Source organism: Sander lucioperca, chromosome 13, assembly GCF_008315115.2.
Source record: "Sander lucioperca isolate FBNREF2018 chromosome 13, SLUC_FBN_1.2, whole genome shotgun sequence".
In the NCBI taxonomy this organism is placed as follows: Eukaryota; Metazoa; Chordata; class Actinopteri; order Perciformes; family Percidae; genus Sander; species Sander lucioperca.
In genome coordinates, this window is record NC_050185.1 from 23,203,421 (window position 1) to 23,230,009 (window position 26,589).

At 41.7% G+C, this 26,589-nt stretch overlaps 1 protein-coding gene across 8 annotated transcripts in view; it reads right to left on the minus strand.

Moving 5' to 3' along the window:
- Window positions 1-26,589, minus strand: part of amot (angiomotin) — a 150,802-nt gene that overhangs the window by 103,486 nt on the left and 20,727 nt on the right. The window contains exons 1-5 of one of the 8 annotated variants that reach the window (XM_036008830.1): window positions 13,944-14,193; window positions 10,296-10,299; window positions 7,054-7,329; window positions 4,563-4,623; window positions 1,958-2,957 (exon numbers count right to left, since the gene is read on the minus strand). In XM_036008830.1, coding sequence (XP_035864723.1) covers window positions 1,958-2,957; window positions 4,563-4,623 — 1,061 coding nt within the window. In that variant the 5' untranslated portion in view covers window positions 7,054-7,329; window positions 10,296-10,299; window positions 13,944-14,193. Of the gene's footprint in view, window positions 1-1,957; window positions 2,958-4,562; window positions 4,624-7,053; window positions 7,330-10,295; window positions 10,300-11,589; window positions 11,675-12,029; window positions 12,104-13,934; window positions 14,194-26,589 lie in introns of those variants that run through there. The other 7 variants (XM_031303704.2, XM_031303703.2, XM_031303708.2 and 4 more) reach the window with 7 other exon arrangements.

Genomic DNA, 26,589 nt, shown 5'->3' on the forward strand with positions numbered 1-26,589 from the left:
TTTTGTTGAAGTCACAGTGAGTCACGTCAATGCAGATAAAGTGGTTGCAAATATGGTTACAGTTTTTCAAAACTTAAAGTAGACAGCGTTCGCTGCGATATGATATTAATGGCAAGCCAAAAGTGATTGCGTTGCTGTTGCATAGACAGTAAAATAAATGGACACATCAACACCATAGACTTCGACGGAGACCAGTGAAGTCAATTAGAAGCACTTTTCTGGTGATGGCTGAGCGTACTGCACAGCTGCTGCGCAGCCTCAAACTGAGCTTGACCACGTAGCTGTGACGTGAGCAACCTGTCTGAAAGTTGTAAGTATTCTGGTAGCTGTGCCAAGAGAAATCTGAATCATTCCGAATCTTGCAGAGACGGAGAGCGTGAGTAGGAGCTGTCCATTGCCTGTATAATTTCCCCATTCCCCGTGATGTGACGTGAGCAACCTGTCTGAAAGTTGTAAGTCTTTTGACAGCTGTGCCTGGTTGTTCGTGGATAAATGTTACTTCATATGAATTCACTTGCCACATATCTAAGTATTTCCAATCCATCAAAACGTTGCTGAAATATGTTGTTCCGATGCTTTCATGGACTCTCTATGGGCTTCTCCCTTGACTGTATGCCTCCACATCCCCCCAATTAACTGCAAGCTTCTCCTGACTATACAGTAATAGCTCTACCATTCGACAGAAAGTCGCATGGTTATGACACAATCATTAGCCTATTTTTACAAAAATGGCTGCTACGGGGCCATAACGTGAGATACAAGGTAATGGAGCCTTTTAAATATAGTTGTGTTTCTTTAGAAATAAACAATGGACAAATACAGTCTTTAAAAGCTTCAGATGTAAAGTTATTCACTGTCAAAGTGACGCCAAAATGAATGTGAGTCAATGGAATGCTAGCGGAAAGTGATGGCTTGTTAGCCTCAGAATCTCCCCATAGGAGGTACGCTTTCCGGATGCTCGCTTACCCTCTTATGCTGTTGACGTTACACTTCCTCTGAGACAAGCAGGCACAACATTGTTTTCTACATTGTTTTCAACATTGTCGTAAGGCAAGGCAACTTCATTTCTATAGCACATTTCAACAACAAGGCAATTCAAAGTGCTTTACATAAAACGTTAAAGAGCAATTAAAAATGGCCATGAAAATAAAACAGGCTAAAATAGAATAATATACAAATAAAAGAATAAAAGTTACAGTGAGTAAGAAATTAATAATTATTCAATTTAATAGGTTGTAGGGACGGGTTTGGAAAGGGAGGTGTTTTATTTTTTGTTTAGTTTATTTTCTTTTGAGTGTAAAATATTTTCAACAAATAACAATGTTCTAAGTAAACAGGATAAATAGGTTTGGAATAATTTTTTACAACTGAAATAATTTTTTTGTTATTACAGAGGGAAAGTACTGAAAAAAGGTACTGTCGTGTACCGGAACCGAATTTGAGGTACCGGTATCGGTATCCAGCTGGGTATCCAACCCTTTCTGTCATTTTAAACTCTCTTTTTTAGGATCATGTATTATTAAGCTGCAGGAGTATCGATACAAAATATGTTACTACATTTTTTAGCACAAATTCTTCAAGCAATTACATGTAAATGTTTGATTCACTGTGAAAGCATTGTTTTTGTATGGTATATTCATAACTATTTATTACTCAGCATCTTCAAGTGTATATGTGTGTTGGTGCTTTTTAAATCATATCAATCTCCCTGTATGTCGGGTAACTGTATATGCATACGATGTGTGTTACTCACTGCTACTATGCATATCAACCCAGAACTATTATAGTCCATTATATTCTTGGATTCCAAGCATGCCCAAAAAGAAATCATTTCCATTTTGCACAGTAATCTTTCTGCAAGCATTCAGGTGAAATGGAGCATGTGTCATGCAACTATCTTACAGGTAACGGTGTGTTCATGGCCATGGTCTTCCTTGGCCAGGGCTGTGTTCCTTACCTGAACGAGCCATACTCGGGTGGGGGCTGGTATCGGACATGGGGCACCTCCCTTGAGAGCTCCCTCCCTCTCTGCTCCTGGTAAAAATGGTCTCCAGGCTCCTGTTGCTTGGTAGGCGAGCTCAGTCCTTTGAATGGGTAGTCTGGAGGCGGGCCCCGGTGCTGCGACTTGTAGTAGTCGCCCGGTGGCCCTGGTGGGGGCAGTTGGGGGGAGAGTGGGGCGCTGGTGACAGGAGCATGGGCCTTCACGCCACTGGTGGCCAGAGACAGCTGCATAAGTCGTTCGCTGAGAGAGCGAACGTGTCCTTGCTTCAGATCCTTTAGACCATCATCCTGGTGCACCCTCCCTGTGCCGCTCACTCGCTGCACCGTGGGGCGACCCTCAGTGCGCACCTTGGCGCTGGTTACCCCAGTAACGTAGAAGGCGGTGCCCACTGAACCAGGGAGAGGAGGCTGCTGGGGCTGGCTGTTCTGCTGCTGAGCCTGAGGAGGAGGACCATGGCCACGGAAGTATTGTGACTGCACTTTGGCTTCTTCGTACGTAGGGAGGTCCTCGGGGTTTGGACACTGCCCTTGGCTGCTCCCACCACCTCCAGTGTTGCCTCCTCCTGCACCTCCAGTCCCTAAACCTCCTCCCCCTCCACTGCCTCCTCCCCCTCCTCCTACTCTGGTGGAGCCCAGCTTCTCCAGGCCATTGTCCGTCTGCAGCTCCTGTCCCTGGGGCTCCTGCCGGGCAATGTGGGGGGTCATGGAGTGATCATCAGAGGGGCATATATGCCCCTGCCCTGAAAAACCCCCTCCACTTCCTTGTTGTTGTTGCTGCTGTTGGAGCACATAATTACGGTTCATTTTCTCCTGCAGGAGGCGCTGCAGGACGGTGCTGCCGACACCTCCTACACTGTTGCTGCTGGTGGACGACTCCTCGGCTGCGGCCCTCATCTCTGCCTCACACTGGCCACGCACCTCATGGAAAGACAAGCTTCGCCCACGGTCAATACTCCCTGCGAGGAGGAGGAGGAGAAAGTGGAAAGACAGAGAAAGAGAGGACGAAGCAGTGTGGTAAAGGGATGGGAGTTTTATAAGGGTGAAGAATGTGAACAAATGGAAAGAGAAAAAATGTGACAGAGAGTGACAGAAAAGACAATGAGTGAAGTTATTGCAGAAATAAAAAGAAAGAAGAGAGGACAAAAGAGAAAGGGACAGAAAGCATTAAGGTCAAATATGCAAATGGTTCATCCACCACCATCCATGTTCCCATTTTAGAAGAAGACTGGAGGAAGAACAATTTCTGAAAAACCAAACCATCAGCAAAACCCTTAAGCCTCAAACCCAAATCACAAAGAACATAAATATAAAGGCTAACCATTTAAACCAAAGTATAAAGACTGTGACTGCTGTGCGATGACTACACTGGAACCTGAAGAGATAAACTGACTTTAAACTTAAGTATTATTTACTTGGCCATTGACTGAAAAGATAAAGGTCTCAGTGCAGCCATTGCATTGTTGCATCGTTTGCACTAAAACTACTATCATTTAATAACTAAATGGCTACAGTACCTGTGGATTGTACTAATGTAATATGCTTACAATGCAAATGTTTAGCTTGTTGGACAAAAGTAGAAACTTCTACACATTACATGATGTTACAGAATACGTGAATGCAAAATCTTAAGTGTCACAGATTAGAAGGTCCAACGAACAGTCCAAAACCAAAATCATTCAGTTTACAATTATATAAAACAGGGAAAAGTAGCAACCTTCTAATTAGATAAGCTTGTCATTGTGCTTAAAATAAATGAGGTTATTCATTTATCAAAATTGTTGTTGATTAATTTTCATTTCAGTATTAAAATGTATCATCATGCAAGGGCCAATCTGAAAAGTTAGTTAGAAAAAGAGGTTTTTACAAGCAAAGACAGCTTGTTCTAGTGTCACCAGCAAAGCTTAATGTTGTTTTCAGCCAAAATATAACTGTATGACCCCAGTCACAACACACTGCTTTCAGTCAGGCTGTATGGACTAACTTTAACTAAGTGATTACATGTGTTTGAACCCCAGAATCAAAGCACTGAGGGCCACACAGGATCACAGTGACTCCTTTTCACCCCTATAGGGACAAAGGACAGAAACAATATATTTTTTAATAGAAATGTGTGAGATTTTAACCACTGGCTATGACACAAAAAAGGATTATACACATTTGCAAGGAAACAAAACCCAGTGATTTGGAAATTCTCACAGCTAAGAAATGTTCATAGAGTGTTAAAGACAGAAGCAATGTGTTCTCAGTTGCACATCCAATGTTGTCAAAGTTTAAACCACCTAGGATGTATTTGTTGTGGAAGATGCAACTCAATGAGGATCATTTCCTTCTGAGTCACACCTTTCTTCTACAAATGCATCTTCTTTATATTCTTGAAAAACAAGTGAAAAAAGTCATTTTACTTATTTTTATAGATTTAAGTTGTTTTCACATTTTGTTTTGCTTTTTTTTTGGGGTGGGGGGGTGCATTGATATTAGTGTGGTTTCTTCTGACAACACTGTATGTTAACAACTACATAGTTTTACACCTTTTTCTACAGAGTAAAGAAAGAAATTATTACATCTAGCGTTTTCTGTTATTCTTCTCATTCTCAAGGAGGAAGATGCTTTTTTCCGAAACATCTGTAAGTAAATAAAATCATAAAAGACAAAAGGAAAAATGTTAGCCTTGGTGGGATGTCAGCAAATGGTCAATTCTCTACAAGCGGAAGAGACAGACTTTTAAAAAAGTATTTAAGGGGTAAAATGGGCTGGGTAGTGAAAATTCAGATGCACAAAAGCTAATTTTAACTTTGGTTACCTTTACAAAAATCATATCACAAAAAAACAATACAACCAGACCAACAACCCAAGATTACAAACCTTTCCATTAGACATAGATAAACGTTGACAATTTTAAAGATACAATACGCAACTTTTCTTCTTGACATTTTGAAAAGCTTTCATCTACACCGCCATATCTGTTCAGTTGGCTGGCCGCTTAGCTGTTGCTCAGCTGCTCAAATATTTCTACAGTTTGTTCTGCAGCAAATCATTTTGAATAGAAATCAAATTTTAGTAGTTTCTCTGTTTTATAAATATATTTTAATAATAGAAGTCTAGAACATTGAGTTGGTTTTGCCTCTCGGCTGGGACCTCGGCTCTGTTTATTCCTGGACAGCACCCTGGCACACACAACTCCTGGTTACCCCCTGTCTGGACTCCCCATGTTTGGCTGTAGTTCACTCCCTGATCACAATATTTGAGGTTGTAAATAAACTGTACAAATTATACTCCTGCCTCCTGTCCCTCTGTGTCTAGGGATAGTTAAAAAAAACTGTTTACAAGCAGTTCAACGCCTGAGTTGGTGCTGACGCTTTTATCCAAAGCGACTTACAATTGCTATATATGTCAGAGGTCACACTCCTCTGGAGCAACTAGGGGTTAAGTGTCTTGCTCAGGGACACATTGGTTGATGTATCACAGTGGGATTCAAACCCCGGTCTCCCACACCAAAGGCATGTGTCATATCCCCTGCGCCATCACCACCCACGTCAAATCTGTATACATTTTAAATCCTAGAAAATAAGTATGTACAAGTAGGCTACTCGAATTAAATAAAACATTTTATCAGTCATATTTAATACAATGTATTGGATCATAATATAATGCAATAAAATAAGATCTAGGTCTATATTACACTGCATAACAGGCACTTTTACTTTTGGTACTTAGGTATATTGTTATAATACCTTTGTACTATTACTTAAGGAAGATGTTGAATGCAGGACTTGTAACTGACAAGTAATTTGTAACTCTACAACACAGTTTTTTTCTACTTTTACTGCAATACATGGTCTGAGTAAGTTTTCCACCCCTGTAAATCACCAACAACAGTCATGCATGAATACCTGCAGCAATGTTTCAGCGTTTTGCAGCTCTGCTACAGTATCAGATAACCTTTAACGTTACCTGCCGGTCACATGGTCTCTAAACAGTCCACTCATAGTGAAGTCCTGCACGGATCAACAGATGTTAGAGTCCGGCAGCTGCTCGCTCTGTTTGTTATAAGACGCACACCGAGCAGATTAATGCTCTCACAGGTCCAATCTTTGCAGATAATAAGCCGTTAGCCTGTTAGTTTGAGCTTTGTCTGAAGGCGCTGAGCGGCCAGCCAGGCTCCGACACACACCGACACATTACGCACATCCTCCGCTCAGTTTAACCGCTAACCCCCCGGTACCGGTCAGAGAGGCGTGTTTACTTTGTGTCTCGGTCCTCCGGTGCGTCCAGCGACTACTACGCAAAATGCGTACAGGTTGGCAGGTCTGCAGGCGGTTTGAACAACCAGATATTTTTGGCTATTTGGTTAATGGACTGACAGTTAATGTAACATTATATGCACCGGTAATTCAATTTCATTGTCAATTTTATTTGTATAGCACCTTTCATTACAAGTAAACCCAAAGTGTTTTACATTAAAAACAGCATACAAATTAAAACAAAGCATGAATAGAAATACACAACAAGACAATCAACAAAAACAAACATACAAGTGCGACCATACAAATTCTCACACACACACACACACACACACACACACACGGTCTGCATTTACACAAAATCTGGCAATGTGGCCAATGCAAGATTACATTGCATTACATAAAGTACTTTTACACACTTTATTACAGTTCGCTTTTTTATTCTGAAAGCCAGATGCATGATCCGGATGTCTTACTTAAACTGTGTGCACAGATTAGTGATCTGCCTGCACTTTTTATTAATTGGTGCACATAGACTTCCGAACTCGGCGGATGGTTTGTTATTCCATTCCCTTGGTTTAGCAAACCATTTGCATAGATTTTCACATATTTTCTGCCATATGACTAACACCTCCTGTGCCCTTCCTTTCTTCTCCACTCCTCTCTCCTTTTCCTCTAGACTACCCCTCTTTTGCGCTTACATATCTACCTCTGACTCCCCTTTTTCTTTCCTTCCAGTCCTCCTCCTATCTGTTTCCCTTAATCAACTTACTTCCCCAAATCTCAGAAGTCTTCCCCCTCTCATACCTACCTGTATGGTTGCTCTCACTGTGCTCTCCTGGCGGCGTCAGTGGCAACAGCTGCTCATGTTTTGATGCTGCGGCAGGACCACCGGGAGACCCAGGTGGGGCTCGCTGAGGGAAAGCACAAAGATAGGGCTGATGTTGTTGTTGTGGTGGAGTTGGACCAGTGTTAGGTGGTGGTTGCCTGGTGGTGGCCGGTAGCTTAACACCTAGTTCTGGCCTCCCTGCAGGCTCAGCAGGTCATCAAGGATCTCCAAGATGTAGAGGCACTGGTCAGCGTTTCTCTGCAGATAAAATAAGTGTGGTTAATTTTTTACTGCCTCATAGAACTAGACTGTGCTTGCAAAGAAGCCCACAACTTTCGCCTCAGACAATAGGACAATGCAAAAGTGCAAATGGCGCTAGAGACCACACACTAATTACATGTCATGTTGCTGTATATCATGTGTATACCACACCATGTAAATCGGATCATCGTTGTCACATAAGGCTGACTTCCTGTTGTCAGTAGTTGGCGCAATGACTATGACTTAATATGGGCATGTAGATGTCTCCAGGCCTGGACTCTTATCCAGCATGTGGAATTTTGGGGCAGATTGGATTATGTGAAGTCAAGTTACAACTGCTTTCTTTGTTAAGGCAAAACGTGTAAATTTCCCGCCTTGCCACGTCAACACCGTTCTACAAAAACACAAATGCTTTGCTTGACATGGTGCTGACCAAATTTGAGAAGGATCTGTTGAGTCTCCTAGGATAGTGTTTTTTTAGTTATAAAAACAAATTATAAACAGAACAAAGCATAAATAATATTCAGACTCACCACCTTCAGTCACAGCCTAAATCTAATAAGTATCATAGAAAGAAAATAGAGAAAAAAAGGTCCAGAATGGTCAGTCAAGAGACCGACATCAAAATGCCGGTGAGAAGTTATCTATTAGCGTCTTTCACCCGATCCACCCAGAGAGTCGGGGCTATGGTCTCCGCATAAAAACTCTCTGCCTCCTCCGCTGTAACGAAGCTGTACTTGCTGCCTTTGAATGAGATTTGGAGCCGGGCAGGGAACAGCAGGCCGTATCTGATGTCTGCAGCCCGGAGCTTCTGCTTGATGTTGGTAAAAGATGCTCTCCATTTAACGACCTCAGCAGTAAAATCAGGGAATATATGCACCGAATATCCGTGGAAAGTGAGCGGACCCTTCTCCCTGGCCAGCTGGAGGATGCGCTGCTTCATTCTGAAATGGTGCACCTTTACAATCATGGATCTCGGAGGAGCATTTTCACCAGAGGCTAGCCAGAAAGCTAGGCAATGTGCCTGGTCTAACATCTCTGGCCCATCGGGGATTTTCATACCCAGCGTCTCGGCAAAGAAGTCATCATTAATGCTGTGGCCCTTCCATGATTTCAAGTACATCTACAACACGTAGATTCTGGCGTCCTGCTCCTCAACTCGAGGTCTTCCGATTTAGCCATTAGCAACTTGTTGCAATTCCCGGCTATTCACATTTGGCCTCAAGCGAAGTAATCCTATCGTCACAATCTTGCAGGGAAGTTTCAACCTCAGTGGGCATGTCCCAAAAGAGTCTATAGTAGACTACAGGGTGCCCAGTGAACCGTGGGTTTCAGCCCGGAAACTTTCAATAAGTTTAATCAAGTGACGGGCCTCCTTCGTCATCCTCGCCGCCATGTGCGGGAGAAGCTGGTTAGCTCTCCGTTAGCATGTCAGTTATGAGGTTGAGCTAGGCGTTCTTGACGAGAAAAACCCTTCCCGGACATATCGGCAGCTGTTTTAAATAGTAGAAACAGTGTTTCCCTGGGGTCTTAAAAAGTCTAAAAATTCAAAATCTAAATTTTAGGACTTAAAAAGGTCTTAAATTCTCTAGAGTATTGTGTTCTAGTTCTTAAATAATTTTAAACAGGTCTTAAATTCTCCTACATCCATGTAACCCTACCTCATTATGGACATTTTTTTTTTTTTTTTCCTCCATTCTGTGGTGTTGAGTTCTTTCTTTCGCTATATAATTTCTCTGTATTACGACAATAAGACCAACTTATGTAACTTATATTGCAGCCAATCAGCTTTCATGTTATTGGTGCAAGTCTCTTTCGGATTGTACCACTTCTTAAATTGGTCTTAAAGGGTTGGATGGAATTCCATCAGAACTTCTACTACAGTACTTTGACATATTAGGACCTATCATTTTACAAACTTTAACCTCAGCTATGGAGATGGGCACTTTTCATCAACAAACCAACACTGCACTAATCTCCGATATACCCAAAAAGGGCAAAGATCTTACGAAGTGCTCAAACTACAGGTCCATTAGCCTCATCAGGACCGATATTAAACTCTATTCCAAAGTCTTGGCACTGCGCTTAGAATGTTTTATTGAGAAGCAAGTCCACCCCGATCAATCAGGTTTTATACCAAAGCGTCACGCTGCAGACAATGTACGCAGATTATTTCATGTAACAGAAGAAGCCAGAAACCTTCCAACAATGGCAGCAGTTTTATCAGTGGACGTGGAAAAGGCTTTTGACCGCCTAGAGTGGAACTACTTGTGGCAAGTAATGGAGAGGCTTGAATCCCACGGCCATAGTCTCAACCAATGGCTTGCACTCTCAGCCATTTCCCATCGAGCAGGGCTCTCGACAGGGATGCCCGCTCTCCCCCATGCTATTTGCGATCTCTCTTGAACCGTTAGCCCAAGCCATAAGGCAAAATAAAATATGTAATGTCCAGATTAAATCCAATAACAGCTCAATATCATTATTTGCAGATGATATTTTGTTGTACATCTCTGATCTTGAGGACTCTATTCCAAAAATTCTTAAGATCTTCAACGATTTTGACTCAATCGTGATATTTCGTGTTACCATCGGAGTTCACTAAAACGCAGTCTACAAAACCTTGGGAGCATACGCACGATCCCACGCATGGTCAAAAGGTTGCGGAAAACTGGGCACATTTTTACGCATGGAAATTCTTTATAAATCGCGACTTTTGCGAGGAATATTGCGATGGCAAATTTCACCCTGCTTCACGCAACTTTGTCTTGCGTAACAGGTTTTATAAATGAGGCCCCTTGCCTTTGCTGGTGTTTGTCCAAAAAAGTATATGCTAACCTATGGCCCCAATATCACTAACACATTGGCCAACTTTAAACAGGTGGAGGAGCACCTACACTACACCAAGAAGTGGCACGTCAATACCCCAATATGGCACAATACACACTTAATGTCTGGTAACAAACCTTTCTCTTGTAAGCAGTAGAGGGACAGGGGTATTTATACTCTAGACCAGTTATTCAATGAGAAAGGTATGTTGAGTTTTGAAGACCTGAGAGATAGTTTTGAGATCCCCAGGACATCCTTTTACTTCTATCTTTGCTTAAGATCAGCCCTAAAATGTTATGGAGTGCCACGGGGAAACAGTTTTGAGGCGCACCCAGTCATTAAATGTTTTTTTTAATTTCCCTGTGAGAGGATTAGTGTCCAAGATTTATGCTAAGCTGTTGCAGTTGTTGTAGGAGAACTCCCAATAGTAAAGAAATGGGAATGACAGCTGAGCCCTGAGGGGAAAACAATTAATTGGGAGGCAGTTTGGGACAACATTTTCTACTGTTCCAAGAACCCAAATCACCAGTATATCCATTATCATCCATATCCATGAGTTCTGGCATAAAACAACATCAATACTATCTGATGTGATAGGATATCTAATTCCTACTGACACGATTGTTTTGTTACTTAATGATGACTCTAAATTACACCCTACACCTTGGCTAGCCGGCTCAACTGCAACCAAGAAAATGATAGCTCAACGCTGGCTCCCCCCCCACTCGCTTTGTATAAAACAGTGGTTAGCGTATTTTCTAGACATAGTTAAGCTTGAGCTCTCTATAGCAAGGATTAACAAAGCCAAATCATCATCAAAGTATAATTATGTTAATTAATAATTTTAATAACTGTTAATTACTTTTGATTGACCATTTTAATGCACTGAACCTAACCTAGTTGGTACTGTATGACTTTTGTATGACCAGTCTGAGGTTCCCAAATAATGGTGCCCTGGTGTGAGCTTCCAACACTTCTAAAAAAGGCTTTAACCCTCAGAGGTCTAAGGGCATTTTCTTGATTTTTACATATCTTCTTAAATTCACCTTTTAAGGGTATTTGCAAATGCATGCACCCATGTATTTTATATCAAAATGTTCAGAAAAAACTCAGCTGGTGACCTAGTAAGGCTTAAATTTTTCCTGAAGCAACGTGTAAAGACATTATTTGGGCCTGAACCTAAAAAGTTGGTCTCAGGTTCACAAAAGTAGTGTAATATATGAATAAAATAGTAGATCCGTGTATATGTCTAAAATGAAATTTAGTAATATCGCTTTTTGAGTAAAGGTGTCAACTTTCACCTCAATAATGACTTCATGCTGCATATCAAGCTTTATAGAATGTGTGTAAATGAAAAATTGGTTACTACAGGTTTTTTTTCTTCAAACCATTTATTTAATATGAAAAACACAGAAAAAGTACAATATTTACATAAATCTGGGCAGAGATGGAGGTGGTGGAGAGACATGGAGAGATGTTGCATGAAGATCACTTAGCCCTGGCAGCTGTGAATCATCTGTAATATAAATAAAAAAAATCTAACATACTACATATAGCAATCACACAAACACACATCACGTTACAGCACATACATTAAATACTGTGAAAGACAATGTCTCAGGTGCACAGAACAGTATGATAAAACAGTGGCCGAAACATAGCTAATAAGCTATACTATTTGTAAGTGAAGCTCACTTTTACACAAGGAAACCTTTACTAACCTTTACTAATGGGCAGTCAATTTTGTCAATACATGTTTAATGTTACATAAATCCATTTTAGCCTTAGTGTTGCGCACAGAAGCAGCATTTGGCAACAATCGTCACATTTACGCACCACTACGTATCATAATTTGTAAAATAAATACTTACCTGTCTTCAAATGGATCTTTGTTGTTGCAATATTCATCTTTGTCGAAGAAATCTAACCGACTGTCTTAGAAGAATCGTCTTGGGTCCCTGTTTTGCAGAACAGTCCTTTTCCTCATCTCTTACAGTTTGCCTTGAGTGACAATCATGGATTTGTGAGATTGAACTCAACCACGCCTTACAATGGTGGTAGGTAGGTCCTTACCCGCAATTTCCACCAACTGCAGAATGGCTGTGGATTGGCTCCGCTGCGTGTCGGCTCCGTGCTCCACCGTCCTTCAATACCCACCAGGTGCGGATTTGTTGTGGAACGGCTGCGGCCATGACTGACAGCTGAAGTCACGAGGACCCACGAGATATTGCGAATTCACGTATGATCGCGCGATTTAACCCTTGTGTTGTCCTCCCTTCAACCTTGAAAAAAACACTTTTTTTCCCCGACGTTTTTGACGCATTTTTTTCCCGACATTTTGACGCCTTTTTTCACAATTTAGTTTTAATTTTTTTAATTTCTCTTCTACACATTTTCAGCGCTTATTTCTACGTCCCATATTTTCTGATATAAAACAAAAATTTAAAACGGGTCAATGTGACCCGAAGTCAACACAAGGGATAACAGGATGTAGTTTCTATAAACAGAACCACAAACTTGACTTCAGGCCTGTCTCCGCCCATTATGACATTTTCAAGTTGTAGTGCAGGGAAATATGATCCGCCGTGAGCACGGTGTATTTTATTTTGAAAATGAACCAGATGTTTTATTTTGTTTCTGTGCTCGACTTCCTGTCCCGCACAATCTGCCCCGTGCTGAATTGTTGCAGAGCTCTCCGGCAGACGTCAAAAATAGAAGCTCTGCGTATCTGCTCCGGAGGGCTGCGGATCGCCGGAGCTGGGACGGAGTTGGAACGCAGCCGTTCCGCAGTCAGTGAAAATACAAACATTGACTTTAATGGAAACCTATTGACTCCGCCGCCGTTCCGGAGCGGGTCCGCAGCCGTTCCGCAGTTGGTGGAAATTGGGGGTTAGTGATTTCCTGAGTGTGATATGTCATGTCATTGTATGAAAATTTTTTCAGTAAGGGGCTACGGTGCAATAGTAAAAAAAGTTAGTCTGGAACACTGCTATGTTCACAGCTATAACTTGACTGCTAACTTCATATTCACCAACAAACACACCTCCCTGTCTTTTTTACTCTCTCTCACCGTGCACTTACTAACTTAGGACATAGGACCCTGGGGCGCAAGAATCTTTCCTCATTGACTGATCGTTGTAGTTGTACATACGCAGTTTGCTCCTCTTCAATACAAGAGATAGGAGTTTGTTGGGGTGCATGGAACCTGTGCCCAACAGAATTTATAGGCCGTGATTTCCTGCACAGAGCGCTCTACTCTGACGTCACAAGCAAACGTGGAGGTGGGTAAGCCAAAATGGCACAGCTAACTTTAATCCCTCCATATACTTTTAAAGGGTGAATTAAGTCTGTACTCTGTAACTCTAAAGTCTGACACACTGAACTGGCATGCAAAAATTATTCAGAATCTAAATTCTAACACCAAAGTCAGTTGTCTTTAACTGCAAGTATGCACATGATTTTCTACATTGCCACTCATTTAATCTTTGGCTTATTTTTTGGTTGTTATTGTTTCTGTTCAAAACTTTTTTGATGTTCATTTGTCTTTTACCAAACACTTTTGCTAAGGCCATATTGCAGACTCCTCTTAAAAAAGATTCAATCAGAAAATAAGTAGAAAATAGAGAAAGGAGGAATGTAAGTACCAATAGCCCAATGCCAAAAGATACAACAAGACACACAAGATTAAGTGAAGACAGTGAAACTTATTCAGTTCAAATTCTGATTTTTTTAATCTTTTAGAATCACTAGCTCAGAAGTTTTAAAAATGCTCCTACCTGTCTTACTCAAATTGCTCTATCTTCTCCTAAAATCAATCCAAGTGAAAAAGTAGGAGGTAAACCAACGTTTGTCTGTTTCACTGAGTGTCTCGCACTACCCCTTTCCCTCATTCCGAGAGGTGGGTCTGGCAACCATTCAGAACTGAGCCACTCCTTCATACCTGTTCGCTAGCGTAACTGCTTTACCAGTGTTTACTCTGCCAACCGTCAACAACATAAATACTTAAGACGCAACTTCCCCTTTCACTGTTTGTGACTTAAACAACAACAGGGTGGACTGCTGCTGGGTGATGTTTCCCTTCTTCTCTGTGATTATAGAAAGATAAGTTGGAGGCATAATATGACTTTCCCAGCAGTTATTTTACACTGCAGAGGACATCCTTAAGCACATACTATCCTTGCCCCTTGATACTTGCTGGGTTTTTGTTTTTTTGTTTTTTTTCAGAAGAACAACAATCCAGTTCAACAAAATAAACTGAGGACTCTGCTGTTGATTCACATCTTTTTGGTCTCTTCATATCTCCTGTGTGTTAATCGGCTGCAGCAGTGTCTAGACTTGCTTGATACAGTAACCAAATCTTTACATGATGACACAGACAGCTGAGTCAGACATGACATTAAAACATGGGATAGACAATCACATGACCTGCGGCTCCTGCATAAACTGTCATCTCGACACATACAGTAGTCAAAGAGGATGATTGCAGAGGATGTATATGTATGTAATGTAAATGTTTTTTTTTTTTTTTTCAAATTAGCTATCTGATAATGATTGTGGAGCAGTAAATGACATCCCCTCGTGTTTGATATTAACTGGGAAAAAGTTGTTTCATGTTCACGCTGACCTGATTTGTTACTTAATGATGACTCTAAATTACACCCTACACCTTGGCTAGGCGGCTCAACTGCAACCAAGAAAATGATAGCTCAACGCTGGCTCCCCCCCACTCGCTTTGTATAAAACAACCACGCCTTACAATAAACATAGTTGTCTAGAAATAGTTAAGATCTGATGATCTTAATTATTCCTTGGCCTGAGGGCAGACACACCATCATGGCCGTCTTGTCTTATTCATGTAACAGGCACAGTTCTTCTTAGTATGTCAGTAAGACAGTGACAGAGGAGAATAGCCCCGGCTCAACTTCAATTCAGGTTTGCCCAAACCATAGACTGTTAAAACTATGGACAGAGTGTCTGTGACGTCACCCATTGGTTTCTGAATAGCCCAAATGAAGCTCAAAGTGGGCGACTCCCGCAGTCGCCATCTTTGCAGTGCTGACGTCAGGAGGTGGAATGTGAGTGGAGCTGAGGCGGACCAGGCGGACTCGAATGAAGCCCGATTCCTGAAACGATGCCCACCTAGGTCGAAGCTCTCTAGCTCCCCGCTAGCAATGGCTAAGAAGCTACTCTAATGCTAGCCCTGTGGTGATGCTGCTCGCTGGGCTACTGCAAACAACTTGCTGCCGGTTGGTAATTTACTCGTTCGTCCCAGCCCGAAATTATTAAACAAAACGTAATATAATTGTTATTGAGATACTAACGTTACACAAGCTTATGATAAACCCTAAAACATCCAAGTCCTGTAACGTTAGCTAACTTAGCTCACCTGCAGGCCCTCTTCCCTGCTATCGGGAGGAGATGGAGAGGGGTCAGCAGCCTGGAAGTACCTTATATAAGATGTTTATTTATTTCGGTCCTTGTTGAGGTCATAGCCACCTGTGATACCTTCACCACACAGCATTAACTAGTACCGATCTTGGATACTTTACTTTTGACAGCTGTTTTCAAAAGGGCAACAAAAAGTATTTACTATCATCTATATTTTGAGATACTTAGGCTACCTGGCTCCCTTTTATCCAAACCAACTTTATTTGTTAAGCACTTTAAAACAACCAAAGTTGACCAAAGTGCTGTACAGAAGAATAAATAAGACATCATAAATAAAAAACATAACATTTTGACATGAATAAAAATAATACCTGCACAATGAAAAGCAATCAATCTAAATAATTAAAAGAAGTAAATTAAGTCAACATCTTACTAGGTGTCAAAGGCCACAGAGAAGAGATGGGTTTTAAGACGGGATTTAAAAACAGACAAGGAAGAGGAAGTTTCACGTGCAGTGGCAGATCATTCCATAATTTAGGAGCCGACACAGCAAAGGCACGGTCTCCTCTGAGCTTCCGCTTAGTTTTAGGCACACTCAGGAGCAGCTGATCTTCTGACCTGAGAGAGCGAGTGGGTATATAAGGGCGTAGAATCTCCGAGAGGTAGGGCAGGGCAAGACCATTCAGGGCTTTAAAAGAAAATAAAAGAATTTTAAAATGAATCCTAAATTGAATAGGCAACCAGTGGAGTGAGGCTAAGATGGGGGAAATGTGCTCGTGTTTACGTGTGCCAGTTAAAAGACGTGCAGCAGCATTCTGTACCATCTGGAGACGGGCGATGGAGGACCCACTTACCCCCACATAAAGTGCATTACAGTAATCTGTTAAACTTTAGCTACGGGTCCACTTTGACCCCTAGGTTTTTGACGCTGGGTTTAATATACTGGGCCAAGGAACCCAGATCTACAGGGGGGGTCCCAGTGGTGCCACCAAAAACCATCACTTCTGTCTTTTCATCATTAAAATTTAAAAAGTTCAGAGCCATCCAGGCCTTTATGTCGTCGAGACACTTAAGTAGCAAACTGACAGAGCATGCATCTTTCTTTTTAAGAGGCACATAAATCTGACTGACATCTGCATAACAGTGGAATGAGATGCCGTGCTTCCTAAGTATGGAACCAAGTGGGAGCAAATAAAGAGAGAAAAGGAGAGGGCCAAGAACTGAGCCCTGTGGGACCCCACACGAGAGAGGAGCAGTGGAGGATACACAGTCACCAAGGCTGACACAGAAAGTTCGATCAGCCAAGTATGACCTGAACCACTCCAGTGCTATGCCCCTGATGCCCACCCACTGCTTCAAACATGAGATCAATATTTAAGGATAACACAGTCACCACAGTCAGTAGCTAAAAAGATATCATTAAAAACTCTTAAAAGTGCTGATTCTGTGCTGTGCAGGGTTTTAAAACCGATTGGAAAACATCTAGAATATTTTGTTCTTCCAGAAAGGCCATTAATTGACTGTACACAATCTTCTCCAGGATTTTTGAAAGGAATGGCGGGGACGAGGAGAACAGGGGTCGCGGGGCTGGAACACCTCTTCTGGACCGACGACAGGTATCAGCGAGCGTTGAGGAACAACGAGGCCAGGCACGGCTCCAATCTCAGTCCAAAAAGGCGCGGAACAGCGCAGGACTGCAGGATCCTGCGCGAGACGGGCCTTCAACCTCAACAGCCGGCCGCTGCGTTTTCCCCAGCGACGGGGGCACTTACGCCGAGAAGGTGGGGCCAGGGCGCGGCAAAGGTAAGCTGGGACCCTCGCCAGGAGCGGGGGCAAAGTTTCACGTCCACCATCATCCAATTTTACTACTTCTTTGGCATACAATCGAAGATCCAGCAGTGTTTGGCGATCATACACAAGTAGAGAGTTGACATCCTGAGCAAGGAGCGAAACAAACAAAACAAACACACACAGCACAGGCAGTGACAGACGGCAGGCCACTGGCGCCATCTCTTGGGTTTTATCGTACAGATGTGCCATAATAATATTGTATACATGAACATATAGCTGACTTTATAATTTTTACTACCTGAAGCATTTATTATGCATTTCATTTTCCTCCCAGTCAGTGTGGATCATTATCTCATCTTTTCTTCCCACTCCAGGTGTCCTCATGTGGCGGCAACAGCATCTGATGCCTGATTTTGCGGGAGCTTTTGTAAAAATTGCGATAAAAGTTGCGATGTCTTTTGTATGTTTGTTGCAATGAAGTTGTGGGAGACACAACAAAAAGTTTGAGTTTTTTTTTTTTGTATAGTTCTTTAAAAATAAAAAGGAAACTTGTTTTGGGGAGAATAAAACTACTCTGGGCTGAGTTTTCCTATAAACCTTACCAAAAAAGCTCTGGATGCTGCAAATGTTGGTATAATATGAAAATGGCTGGTGGATTTAAGACAAAAAATAATAATTTATTGAATGAATCAATTTGAACATATGTGTCAGTGGCTTGTTGATCTTTACATTGTTAGTTAATTTCCTAACCTGGCCTGGGACACACATTCATACAGTTTGATAAAGTACTGACTTTAACTTATCATTGCTCTTACAATAACGAGCGCAGCTTTCCTCAATTTAGGTCATCGTATCGTCTCATCTCCTTTTTTTCCTGCATCCACCGTGTGTGTTGTTTGTATGTGTGTGTCTGTGTTTGTGTGTGTGTGCAAGCGTCAGTCGCGGGGGGAACGGAGCAGCAGCCCCACCCGCCGACAGCCAGGATTGAAACGGCAGCAACTTCAGCAACTTTTAAATTGTTACAGTCTACATTGATGTTAAATTGTATAAAGGTTGACAGAACGGTCTGAAATGTTTTGCACGGTCTTTTGCTGTACGTTTTGTTGGTAAATGTGAGATGTTTGAGTCACATATCTCGTCTTCATATCACAAACAAGGAAATGATCAACCTGTTCTCACTCCCGCTTGGTCATTGGCTCTCAGAGTGCACATGGGACTGCTGTGATTGATTGGAAACTTCAGGTTATTGGTCAAATTTGCGGAAAAGTTGCGGTGATTGGTCATAATTGTGAGTCGCACCAAATTCGCGATAATTGGTTGAATTCGCGCAATCGAGAAATCGCGAAATCCTGGAGGGACTGAATTGCCAATATGTCTTGTTTCTTCAAACTTCAATCATCCAATCCACCAAATGAGTCAATGGCAAAATAAGCTGTTTGGCATTGGCAGAGAAGATTTGGCAAATTTTTCATGGGCTCATCCCACAAATGCATGTTCCTTACAAATGGGGCACCATTTGAAAGGGAACTAAACAGGCTTTCCAACGGTATAAGATTTATTGCCAAGAAGCATTGTTACCACAGAGAAATAATCTACCAAACACAAATTTCCTTACTTTTTGTGTTAAGTTTATTTATATTTGCTCTGCTTTTGTCTTTACTGACTAAAAATGTTAGATTTCACATTCAAATCTGCCAATTCAAAGGACAAGCAAATCACACAATCCAGACAAAACTAAGCATTAAGACTACTCTCTAAATTTTAAAAGGTTACAAATTCACAAGTTGTTTTGTAAGTAATTATGATAATAGAACTGATGAATAAAAACCAAGTGTCATAATTTTGCAAAATGTTAATGTCTTAAAACAAGTGATGCCTTCAAAGTAGTGATGAAGTGATGACTCTCAAAGTGTTCACTGCACAGACGAGAAGTCTTGTTAGGAGTCCAATTCTGTCTTCTCAGGTTGAGCAAACACTGGTCCAGCCTGTCTGAATCACCTAATGGAGGAAACAATACAAATAGATATATAAATGTGCTGGGTAACCTTCTTCAAAAACATCTTTACATGCAAACAATACAACTTAAATGACTACTGTTCAACAGGTCATAATCAAATTATTTTGGCTATAATGAAGTAATAGGCATAATTTCAAAATGCCTATCTTAGTAATAATAAAATTAAAATAATGAAGTTTAGGTTTGTGTGCTGTCAAATTTCACGTTACCATACAGCCTCGATAACCAACTCCAGCTCAACTAACATTGCAACATCTAGGTTACTAGTATTTCTAGATTCATGCTGAAATGTGACATTTTTCTTTTAAGTTACACACACCATTTGACACAGTTCTCCTAGTCTAGCATTAGCCCGTATGGCAAGTCATAAATCAGAGAGCCTGCTGTCACCATAGACCATTAATGCAAGACGGAGCACAGCGGAGCTCTACACCTGGCCATCAGCTGCTTCTATCAGCCAGTGAGCAACACTTCTTTGCGCTGCTCACTCGGTCACTGCTGCTGACGAGCAGCATGGTCCCAAATAATGTAGTGACTATTTATTTTCCAACCTCACACAAACACCCTTTGTTCTAAAGTATTATCACATTTAAACACTACTAAGTTAGGTTTTGAATTTGGTGCAAGCCTAACCAGTTTAGCATACACGCCATAGACTGAAGCCTCGGAGCATGACGGTCAGCAACGACTGTCATGCTCCGATGCTTCAGTCTATGGCTAATTAGCTAGCGTGCTAATAAAGCTCACATATAATGTTAAATAACATATTATGATTTCACTCACCGAAAGAAGTGGAGGGTTGACTTCTTGGGAGGGTCCATTAACCTTAACCCTAGCCCTAACCCCACAGCAAGCCATATTATGCGTCAGATTTTTGCTTCAGAATTGTCTGAAAGGCCAGGACGTCAAGTGCAGTGAGTGGTGTTAGCTTTAGCTGAACTGACGGGGACACCAAGCAGAGCTGCAGCCCAGCAGCTAGCCTCCTCTCACTACAGGCATCTGTCAATCAACGTAACTAACTTAACTATGCAGAACTTTAAGCCTGAATATAACTTAATTTGATGAGTTATATTTAAAAAAATTACCCCCCCACAGTTGTCATAAAGGTTTACCCCGATAGAAACCAAAACCGTTTTTTAGTACCAGGCTATGAACAGGCCTACACTTGCTACGCTTAGAGCCCGCATCAACAGGGCATGAGCATAAGCATTTGTTTAATTTATCGGCTATTTGCCTGGATTGCCTTTAAACTACACCAGTTTACTCAAGCACTTATAGCTATCTTCTCTTGCAGCGACTGCCTCGCTGATCTCACAATAGTTGGATCGCTGCTAGCTACTTTAGCTAAGCCATTAGAAATGGCTGATTCCTCTCCTACCCTCTCTTGCTCTGTGTGTCAAATGTTGAACGAGGCTTAGTTAGTTAGAGGCACGACTCCCCACCATGGAATCAAAATCGTATGCTTCTGCAGCTAGCCAGCGCTCCTCCGTAGCTGGTGCAGGCCAACATGCTGTAGCTTCTGTTAGCAGTCCTCCGGCAGACCCCGAGCAGTGTGGAAAGTGGGTGACTGTCCGAGGGAAGCATAGCGGTAGTTATAAACCAGGGAGTGTACATGGCTGCGGTCACTCTCAACCGGAGCATCCTCGCCTTTCTGACAGGTTCTCCCCACTCAGTGATACACCCGATGAGAAGCCAATTTTGGTTATTGGGAGCTCTATACGTGAGGTTAGCGGCTCCAGCGGCTTACGGTCGTATGCGTCCCTGGGGCCAGAGCAGGCGATGTAGAATCCCACCTAAAGCTGCTGGCTAAAAATAACCGTAAATACAGTAAGATCATACTCCACGTAGGTGGTAATGATACCCGATTACGTAAATCAGAGATCACTAAAATGAATGTTAAGTCACTTTGTGCATATGCAAAGACAATGTCGGACTCAGTAGTTTTCTCTGGACCCCTGCCAAACCTGATCAGTAATGAAATGTACAGCCGCATGTCATCCTTCAACCGCTGGTTGTCAGAATGGTGCCCAGCTAATGATGTGGGCTATGTGAACAACTGGAGGGCGTTCTGGGGAAAGCCTGGTCTGACTGAGAGAGACGGCAAAAAAATCTGACCGAGTCTATCGATCTTAAACCATGACAACCCAAGTTTGATATTAGTAATCAGAGGTGCAGTGCAATGCACTCCTCTGGGCTTCCGTTGGAGCTGTCGCCTACTCATAGTCTAATAACCACGGTCTCTGTCCCCAGACTCAGATTGGTTAAATCAAATGTAAACAAAAGAGGTGCTATACTTAACAACCTAATTGGAATTAAAACAACCACTGCAATGATAGAACAGAATAGGAAAATTAGATGTGGACTATTAAATATTAGATCTCTGTCTTCTAAAGCAATATTGGTAAACGATTTGATATCAGATAATCAAATTGATCTATTTTGTCTTACCGAAACCTGGCTGGGCCATGAAGAATATGTTTGTCTAAATGAAGCCACTCCTCCCAGTCATAATAATACTCAAATTCCACGAGGCTCAGGTCGAGGAGGGGGAGTTGCAGTCATATTTGACTCAAGCCTGTTAATTAATCCTAAACCTAAACTAATTTATAACTCGTTTGAAAGCCTTGTTCTCAATCTTCAACATCCAACATGGAAATCATTACAGCCAATTATATTCGTTGTTATTTACTGAGCTCCAGGTCCGTATTCTGAATTTTTATCTGAATTCTCAGAGTTTTTATCATGTGTAGTGTGATGGTTGGACATTTCTGTTACCTGTTTTGTACATTTCTGTTGCCCTGTTTGTAGATTTTTGTATGTATATTTCTGTTTAGTTATCTCCCTGTTTTTTCTGTAGGTTTCTGTTCCCTGTCTTGTAAATGTATCCTGTGTTGTGTAGTGTTGTCTGTATATATTTTGTTGTGTATTTTTCTGTTCCCGGTTGTGCATTTCCCTGTTAGTTCTGTTTCCTGTTTTATTTTGATAGTCTGTTTTCTGTCTTGTCATGTCTAGCTTTACTTTGTGTTTTCCCGCCTTGGTTGATTGTCCTGCCCCGCCCTGATGTGTTTCACCTGTTGTCTCACCTGTTCCTGGTTTACTCATCTCCTAGTTTATTTAGCCTCTGTGTTTCCCTTTGTGTCTTGTCAGATTGTTTTGTATCCTCTTGCGTCAGTTTGTGTTTTCACCATGTTAATTTTGTGCCTTGTGTTTGGATTCTTCCCTGCGTTGTTTTATAAGTTTTTCCTTATGAGTTTTTTCCTGTGGTTTTTCCAGCCTCCGTGCTGCCGTTTTTTGTTCAATTAATAAATTCTCGAGCTCAACCCTTTCTCCTGCCAGCCTCTCTCTATGCGTTTGGGTCCTATTATTCTCTGCCAGTACGACATGTAGTCCTTAAATCAGACAAAGTACTTATTGTAGGTGATTTTAATATCCATGTGGACGTTGACCGCAATAGCCTTAGTACTGCTTTGAACTCATTAGATTCAATTGGTTTCAGTCAGAATGTGCATAGGCCACGCACTGTTTTAACCACACCCTCGACCTTGTGCTGGCATATGGCATTGATATTGAGGATTTAATCATATATCCGCAGAATCCTGTATTATCAGATCATTTCTTAATAACTTTAGAATTCTTACTACCTGACTATACAAAATTAGATGGAAGCTTCTACACTAGATGCCTATCTGACAGTGTGATAGCTAAATTTAAGGAAGATATTCCAACAGCATTTAACTCAATGTCACGCTTTAATATAACAGAGGACCTTTGTGTTAATTTTAGTTCCCCCCCAAATTGATAAATTTGTAGACTGTGTTACGGCCTGCCTACGGACTACTTTAGACTCTGTTGCTCCCCTTAAAAAGAAGACGATGAAGCAAAGGAAACTAGCACCTTGGTGTAACTCCCAAACTCGCAAATTAAAACAAATCTCGCGAAAACTTGAAAGTAAATGGCGTTCCTCCAAACTGGAAGAATCTCATTTAGATTAGCAAGACAGTTTGAAAACCTATAGGAAGGCCCTCAGAAATGCCAGATCAGACTATTACTCAACACTAATAGAAGAAAATAAGAACAACCCAAGGTTTCTTTTCAGCACTGTAGCCAGACTGACAGAGAGTCACAGCTCTATTGAGCCATCTATTCCCCTAGCTCTTAGTAGTGATGACTTCATGAGTTTCTTTAATGATAAAATTATAACAATTAGGGATGGAATTCATCACCTTTTGCCCTCAACTCCTAATGGTTCACCTTTGAATGCAGGAGTGTTAGAAAGAACGACAGGACTTGACATATACTTAGACTGCTTTTTTCCTATAGACCTTCAACAATTAATGCTAAAGGTCTCTTCAGTAAAGCCATCTACCTGTCTCTTAGATCCCATCCCAACGAGGCTACTTAAAGAAGCGTTACCCGTGGTTAACACTTCATTACTAGATATGATCAACATGTTTTTATTAACAGGTTATGTACCTCAGTCATTTAAAGTAGCGGTGATAAAACCTCTTCTGAAAAAACCCACTCTCGATCCTGAGGTCTTAGCCAACTATAGACCTATATCTAACCTTCCCTTTCTCTCAAAGATCCTTGAGAAAGTAGTCGCTAATCAGTTATGTGACTTTTTACATAGGAATAGTTTATTCAAGGACTCTCAGTCAGGATTTAGAAAACATCATAGCACAGAGACGGCACTGGTGAAAATTACAACCTTCTAATTGCTGCTGACAAAGGACTTGTCTCCATAGTTGTCTTATTAGATCTTAGTGCTGCTTTCGACACTATTGACCATTCCATCATGTTACAGAGACTGGAACATTTAGTTGGCATTAAAGGAATCGCATTAAGCTGGTTTAAGTCCTATTTCTCTGATCGATCTCAATTTGTTAATATCAACGATAAATCCTCCAAGTACGCTAAAGTTAGCCATGGCTCAGTGCTTGGACCAATTCTATTCTCCTTATATATGCTTCCTCTAGGCAATATTATTAGGAAACATTCAATTAACTTTCACTGCTATGCAGATGACACCCAATTATACTTGTCAATCAAGCCAGACGAAACCAGTCAGCTAAACTTCAAGTGTGCATTAAAGATATAACAACTTGGATGACGTACAATTTTCTGATGTTAAACTCAAACAAAACTGAAGTGACTGTGTTGGGCTCCAAACACCTCCAAACTTCATTATGTAAAGATATATCTATTCTGGATGGTTTTGCCCTGGCCTCCAACACTACTGTTAGAAATCTAGGAGTTATTTTGATCAGGATGTATCCTTCAACGCCCATCTAAAACAAACCTCAAGAACAGCCTTTTTTCATCTTCGTAACATTGCCAAAATTAGGAATATCCTGTTGCAAAACGATGCGGAAAAACTAGTCCATGCATTTGTTACCTCTAGGTTGGACTACTGTAATTCCTTACTATCAGGATGCTCAAATAAGTCCCTTAGGACTCCAGCTGATCCAGAATGCTGCAGCACGTGTTCTGACAAGAACTAAGAAAAGAGATCATATTTCTCCTGTATTACCTTCTCTGCATTGGCTTCCTGTAAAATCCAGGATTAAATTTAAAATCCTTCTCCTGACCTACAAAGCTCTAAATAGTCTAGCACCATCATATCTAGAAGAGCTCTTAGTACCGTATTGTCCCACTAGAGCACTGCGCTCCCAGAATGCAGAGCTACTTGTGGTTCCCAGAGTCTCCAAAAGTAGGATGGGAGCCAGAGCCTTCAGCTATCAGGCTCCTCTCCTGTGGAACCAGCTCCCAGTCTGGGTTCGGGGGGCAGACACTGTCACCACATTTAAGAATAAACTGAAAACACTCCCCTTTGATAAAGCATATAGTTAGGGAGTGAGGAGATCCAAAAATGCTTGTTACTAACCTAGCTCTGGGGAGTTTACTCCCCGGAGTCCTTATGTTCCTTTTCCCAGCGTTTTTCGTTGGATCTGGATGGCACCTAGAACTTGGTTTCAGCTGTCGCCGTGTTCCTGCTTCAGTTCACCCTGCTACGCTCCACGGTGCCCTGCTGCGTCCTGCAGAACCTGCTACATCCAGCCATGCCCTGCTGTGCCACGCTACATACTGCAATGCCCTGCAGTGCCCTGCTATGACATGAACTACTATGACTACTATTTCTTAGTCACTGTTCCATTATCTTTATTGTGACTATTATCTCCACTGTTCAGCACATCCCCAACCGGCATCGTCAGACACCGCCTACCAAGAGCATGGGTCTGGCCGAGGTTTCTTCCTAAAAGAAGCTTTTCTCATTACTGAGGTTTCTTCCTAAAAGGGAGTTTTTCCTCGCCACTGTCGCACTGAATCACACTGAATCTGCTTTTGGGGGAACTACTTGAATTGTTGGCGCTTTATAAATTATAGAGTGTGGTCTAGACCTACTCTATATGTAAAGTGTCTCGAGATAACTTGTTATGATTTGATACTATAAATAAAATTGAATTGAAAATTTAATTCTGCAGTAAAGTTGGCCATTTTAACATGGGGGTATATGGAAATTGTCTTACTTCTGGAGCCATCCTCAAGCAGCCACTCGAACTGCAGTTTTTGGCACTTTGCATGTGTTTCATTGCTCAGCATGGGAGATTGCCCCTTGGCCCAAACTGTAAAAAGACATTTGCAGCTCTTTGTTGAAACACATCACCTCTGCATCTTTTTCTTCTTTACATTCACAAACCCTGGGCGCAAAAGTAAGACATTCCTGGGTGGAGTGTGTGGCACTGGAAATGACATGACACTTCTCAGTCCACTATGTGGCACTAGAGAACTCATAGAAATTATGCAGTAGCTGGCTAGCTGTATATTATGTGTAGACCACACCATGTAAATTTTAAATAATTTCCAATCATCGTCACATAAGACTGACTTCCTGTTCCTGTCAATAGGTGGTGCTATGACTATGACCTAATATGGGCATGCAGATGTCTTCAGGCCTGTACACAGTGGCGTAACGAGCCAACACCGGGCCCCTAAGCAGAATTATCAAGGCGGGCCCCCCTACAACAGCACGTGATGACGGAGCAATGTCCACGAGTAGGCTACCATCAATAGGACAGGATAGGATCATAGAGACACAGCATATAAGAGATGAGATGACTGACAAAATCAGGAGTAGCCTATGCGCACCACAACAACAACAAAACACTGGTGAATGTGCACAATAACACATGAAAAAACACACAAGGGCAGTCCCTCCAGGATTTCGTGTCCTTTTT